This window comes from Camelina sativa, chromosome 12 (assembly GCF_000633955.1).
Source record: "Camelina sativa cultivar DH55 chromosome 12, Cs, whole genome shotgun sequence".
NCBI classification, from domain to species: Eukaryota; Viridiplantae; Streptophyta; class Magnoliopsida; order Brassicales; family Brassicaceae; genus Camelina; species Camelina sativa.
The window spans coordinates 11,842,763-11,849,342 of NC_025696.1; the positions used below are offsets into that span (position 1 = coordinate 11,842,763).

Consider the following 6,580-nt stretch of genomic DNA (forward strand, 5'->3'; position numbering starts at 1 on the left):
TGCATGTAACATACATGCATACACATACAATACGGTTATAATTGGATTTTGCCTGACGTGTTATGTGGTGTGGTATTGGATTAAGCTGTGCTTTGTTTGCATATAGTACTATATATATATATATTCAACAAGAAAATGACAAGATCCACTTTTACAATTATGTTCATATTCATGTATTGTACGTGATACGTGGTATATTTATATACATATAAAAAACGGAACCCTACTAATCAATGTAAACAAACACCAGATACTTAAAAAAAAAAAAAATCATTGCGAAAAAGCATAAGCTTGTTTCGTACAACAAAATTTTATTTTAAACAAAACTTAACGTTAATATAAATAGTTATTTTCTAGTATATGAAATATAGTCAAATAGAGCTCCCAATATATTAAATAAGTTGGGGGTCATATGTTTCTTTTCTGACGCACGACCCTGCATTGCATATGCATAAATATGCAATGGCTATTAAGTATGTGTGTTGTGTAGCAGTAGCAGCAACCTAAATATCTCTTGGTTGGAAAAAGTTGGTTGACACTCGTCTTATTTGGGAAAGGTTGAAAATTTGTTCACAAGTTCCTGATAAGACAGTAGCTCTTTTGGTTGACACTAATCATTTTTTTTGAAAAAAATGGTGAAAAAGTTTTGTTATAGAATTTGAGTTTCGACAGTTGATGAAAATGGCCTACTTTAATTATATGTTTGAAACAACAATTAGATTAAATTATTTGACTTGTGTTTAGCTGTTGACCCATAAAAGAAGGTTTAATACAAAACTCATATCTTATGTGTGGAGAGGTACATTACACATATATGCAAATTTATGTCCACTATTAATGTGATAAATACTAGTATGTAGTGATTCATCATCCAATCATGATTATTTCAATATCTATTAAGATTAATAGCTGTTTTCCTTGCATTTGTCGTCTTCCTCGTGAATTTCAGATATAATTTACCCTTTTTAAAATCTTTTTTAGTTTGATTTGGATTTAATATATAACTTAGTATGGATGACGAAGTACTTAACTTATTCCGTTAACTAATTAATTATTGAGTTTATTATGCACCACTTTGTGATTCCCCGCTTGAAGTTGTTAATTAGAAGTTGATTAAAGTATTTTAAACAGTTTCAGAACTGATACACCCTATGTATAGCTTAATAATCATTGTTAAAAACTCACGTAGACGTAGGTGGGGATCAATAAACATAAATTATGTATCAAAATATTTATACGTCTAGTTAAATTATATACATAAATATTTTCCAATGCGTAGTTGTTCCATTACGTTCCTATCTAATCTAGCTATAGTATACATAGATTAATTCATCACTTGTAATTTTGTAATACGAGTCTCGAACGGCAACGTATCGTTTATACATTTTCAGAAGCAAGAAACCGACATGTAATTCACTTTGTCTAGAAAGAAACGACAGGATGTGCATTTCCATAGAGGGATGATTTTAATAGAATTGAGGAGGATAATTTGGTAAATTAAAGGAGCTGAAACGCCTTGGAGTTGTGGGGACGTTTCCTTCTAATAATAGCTAGTGGGAAAGAGTGACTTCTGCCTACCAACTAACTCATTTAATGTCTTCAAATTTGTTTTCGTTTTCGTTTAATTTTAAAACTCCAAAATCCAAATTCAGAAACTCTATTATACAGTACAAAAATATTTATTTATTTTTGGTCCAGTGAATGATTATTTTCAGTAATTTGAAACGAAGTTTCAGACAAATGTATCATGTATCAGTTTCTGAATATTAGCACATTTTCTAAACTATGTATCGTTTTGTTCTTGTTTTTTTCTTTGATAAGGTTTATAAAAAATGGGTACACTTCATAATCAAAGTTTAATATGTCAAATGAGAAACTAAGCTTTATATTTGAAATCACAACTTTCTTTTAACTATAAAGGTTAGTTGTGATGAAAGCTAAAAGCTTATATTAAGATTGGTTACTTTTAATTCCGAAAGCTACATGCTAATATAAGATTACTTGCAAGAGATTATACCCTGGATAAGAATGTTTTACTTACTTTACAATTTGTTAAATATGTAGTCAACTTGTGCCTCTAGTTTGATTATTATTGAAATCAATTTCTACTTTTATGTTAAACTTTATAATAACACGATTTGCTAAAACCACCTAACATGTAAATTGTTGGTCAAAAATTTAGTATTATGCGTAAACTAAATGTTTATTTTCTTTCTTTTTACAATGTACATGAAGTAGTTGTAGATGAGAAAACTAATCATCTACGGATTGTTAAGCTCTATAAAACTAACCAAACTCTAGAAAAGTCGTATGACAACATCGAATCATTCATACAAGGATTGTTAAGCTCAGAATTATATTATGTGACGTACTAAAATGATGACAAAACTCATCATATGCATTTTCTTTTTGTCAACAACTAACTAATCATATATATACAATTTTGTCCCACACTCTTTTCTGTACTTTCAAAAATATTTGAGTAACGGGCCGTCAAAGACTCAAAGCTATAAGCCTCAGCCTCAGCCTCAGCCTCAGCCTCAATTGTTCTTGATGAAGTATATCCAAAGTCCAAATCAAGATTATAACAGAAATAGTTAAAATTAAATAGATTGATATAGACTACAAAATTTAAATATTTCTCTCCTTTTTTTGTTTTCTTCTGTTTACGTCTTTCTACATTAATGTACATATAGTTGTTCAAATTAATATGAGAACTACGAAAACAGACACTTTGAACAAAAAGAAAATCACGAGAACTACAAAAGAAAAGTTCCTTACGCAAAAATATTTGGCAAACGCTTTGTTTTTTTCTTCTTTTCATTGTACCTTTTAGTTCACTCTAGTTATGCATTAGAGTTTAACCGAGATATCATTGATTTATGCGAAGATTTAGATAAACCCATTGATCTAGAAGATTTTGGAGATGGTTTGGATCTTGGTGATGATGTCGAAGATGGTTTCTTTCTTCTATTCTTGCTCTTAGTGTGAATCTTGGATAAACCTACTGGAATTGGAGGTACATCTCTTATCCTATCCGGTATAGTTTGTTGGCTTGAGCCCTCATCAAAATCTATAATTTAGCCAAAGCAAACAGTTCCATTAAATATCTAAATCTAATTAAAACTGTTTGTACACAATTAATTTAAATTCAACGATTAAAATTACCACTGGAAGCAGAAGGTGTGAAGAAAGAATTTGAATGTCGTGCATGGCCAAAAGATGATGCTCTTGGAGATAACAGCTCTGCTCCTGCCTTAAAGTCACTCATCTATACTCCCCCGGAAACAATTAAATTTTGAAATAAACATCATCATTTGGTGGTATATAGTATTTCAAATAAACGTTAAGAGTTCATAACATACTCCTAAGAGTATGGTTGAAGGCTTGATAAGTAAAATAAGGAGTAAAATAAAGTACATTTAAGAATGTTTTGAGACATCAAAGAGAGGGGGAGAGAGACCTTACCCAACCAGGAGCACTGCCAGAGGAGCCCTCCCAACCAACATGGGCCACATGTTTTACTTCTGTTGGGTACCCAATTTCTAGATCTCTTTCTTTCACAACTGTTGACCAAAATTAATTGTTTTCTCTCCATCATTTAATTGCTGTTAATGCAATATTAATCACAGAAGACATCTTTAAGATAATTGAATGCTCTTTTAAATCAATAACATGGACCATAGTGGCCTAATAATGGACCGAAAATTTGGGTTTTTTTTTTTCTTTTTTCTTTTGTGGGTGTATATATACCCAAATTTACACTTTTATATTATAATTTGTATATTGTAATTTAATCTGTAAAACATACAATGTTTCTATAAATTTGCGAAAAAGTTTGATAGATCATAATATAATGGAGTTCAATCAGATGAGATGCAACTAAAGTATGGTAAAATAATATACCAAACATTTGAGAGATGGATTTGAAGCTTTTGTAGATGCCCTTCATCTTCATTGCCATTGTTGAATGTTGATGGAGAGAATCACAAGCCAACTCCAAATTGTTTATGAAAGTTTATAATTGTAACAAGCTCAACACAAAGCACTATTCCTTATCTATTACAAAAGTAAGGTAACAAACAAAAAAAAGATTAATTAACCACAAATCATTAATTAAAGAATATATATAAGAAAAATTAGGAAACACGTATAGAAGGAACAAAGAGGGAAGGATGATATATGGATGTGATGGTTTATCCCATGGAAGTAGATTAGTACATATCATTTATGAGCATTCAAGCTCCAACAATCTATGACGACCCAATCTCATCATAAGCATACATTTAAGTTAGGAACCTCTGCCACAAAAGTATAACTCTCAAAGTTACTAGTAGTAATCCCATGATATTTGTGTATTTGTATCTAACAATGATTATTTATAGAGAATATGTAAAAGGGAGTTTTCATTAAGATAACAGTACCTGGATATTATTACAGAGACGCTCGCTTGTTGGTACTAATGTTAAGGATCCTCGTGGGACAAATATGAGAGGAAGCTCTTCTTTCATTTGATGGAGAAGCCTCTCGATTAATACTAACAAAGCATTTGCGTATAAAGTTCTCACTAAGCAAACATATGATTTCGCATACAAACAACACGAGAATATCAAGATATGGCCAAATTTAGAGAATAATGATGGTGAAGACGAGTGAAGGAAGAAGAAGTATGGCTTGATCGGGGAAAGAGAGAAGAGAGTGGGGAACCATGAAACTACTTGTAGTATACAATCATATATGTTAATATATAATTTCTCCAAATATAAAGAAACTAATTCTTAGTTTATTTTAAGAATGTTTCAGAAAAAGATAAATATTGCTTTAGTTGTACGTACTATATATAAAAAACATTACAAAACTTATAGATTTTTAAATTTTATAGAATTTTACCAAATCGTTATTTCTGTTATTTTATTTTACAATGCTATCGACTAGCATCATAACTAATATATATATATATATATATATATATATATATATATATATATATATTGTGTACATCATCATTGTTTCCATCCAACAAATGAGATACTAATAGTGAACATGAGATGTTTAATAAATTATTTATTGTTCCAAATAGTAGTGTATTGTATATATCTTTCTGCTAGTAGCTAAAATTCTAAGAATTATTTTTTAGAGTCTAGGATTTGCCGCACTATAATAATCAATGGTAGACAAAGACAACTGTCTAATGCATGCATATTGAACTAAACAATGCAACTTCGACAGATTTTTTCAACCCACGCGTTTTGCGTTTTACCTTTCTTCGATTCCTCGACAATTCTAAATTTTTGTTAGCTGTATATACTATGAGGGTAATACAATTTTATACTTGTAGAAAGGCAGCTGTATGTAGTAACAAAAAAAAATAAAAATAACAATTAGCAATTTATATAAACAATAGAAGCGATATGTAACCTTGAGAGGTGAATATATACAAATGCAAGAGGCTACTGATTTTGTTTGTTTTTCTATGTATTTGTAAGATGAAAGTGGTGATATGTCCGACAATTCTAAAGCACGACATAACAATTCTAGCGAAACGGTACTCTATGGGTTATTCAGAAATAGCGAGTCAAAACACATTTTGAGATAAATAAATAAATATAACATTCATGAGACGAAGATTTTAATGTATAATAATCGTAATTTAGATAGTAGTTACAAAATGCAAATCAAGGGGATACGACATGAATCTGTAACAACGAACAATGGCTAGACAATAAGATAAGTAATTTGACTGGAAAAATCATCTGATCGGTTATTTGGGTCCCATTGTTAGGACTTATAGGAGAAAATATAAAAACTGGCGCATCTAATTAATTTAATGCTCCCACCGAATCAAATAGTATCATACGGTTAAGGCTCACCACTTAAATCAAACGTATGCGTATGTAGTATGTAGTATGTACTATAACATTATACTAGATTAGTTTTTGCTCGTTAAGAAAAAAAGATAAAAGTAAATTGATTCGTTGCGGGAGTATACTACAAATTATATAATGAAATGTCCATTTCAATTGCTATATATATACTAAAGTTTATATAATGAAATGTCCATTTCATTTGCTATATATATACTAAAAATTATATCATGAAATGTCCATTTCATTTTGACCAAAAACAAAAATTTGTCCATTTAAATTGCCATATATACTTAAAATATTATTGTTCAATTACTATGGGCCGTTTTGGTTTACTTAAATATTAGACAGTGTGAAATATATAGGCTAGCTAGATTAGTTAGGTGATCAGGAAAAAAAAAGTAAAATTAACTCTCTCCTCCTTTTTTCTCTCCACCTTCTCTCTAAAAACCTAAACCTAGTTTTGAGTCGCCGCCTCTCCGGTTGCCCTCCCGGCACCGGAGAGGGCTTTTGTTCCCCTCTTTTCTTAGCTGCTTCTACTGTCATCGTCACCCTCTATGAGGTGGTCCTTCGTCTCTGATATGGTTCTCTTGTTGGTGGTTTCCGGCGATGTCTAGGCGCGTGAAGCGGAGTCTTCTTTGGGAGGTGTCTGCTAGTGAAGGCTCGACGGACTTGCTTGAGGACGGCAGCGTTTGTTCGTGGCTGGATTTGGCAGA

At 31.1% G+C, this 6,580-nt stretch overlaps 1 protein-coding gene across 1 annotated transcript; it reads right to left on the reverse strand.

Annotated features, from left to right (window-relative positions):
• On the reverse strand, positions 2,824–4,712 carry LOC104731363 (CRIB domain-containing protein RIC11-like). The gene is made up of 5 exons (XM_010450709.1): positions 4,425–4,712; positions 3,907–4,059; positions 3,469–3,566; positions 3,169–3,271; positions 2,824–3,073 (listed from the first exon to the last, which is right to left on the reverse strand). Exons 2-5 carry the CDS (start codon positions 3,962–3,964, stop codon positions 2,847–2,849), a joined length of 486 nt encoding a protein of 161 aa, XP_010449011.1. The 5' UTR covers positions 3,965–4,059; positions 4,425–4,712; the 3' UTR covers positions 2,824–2,846.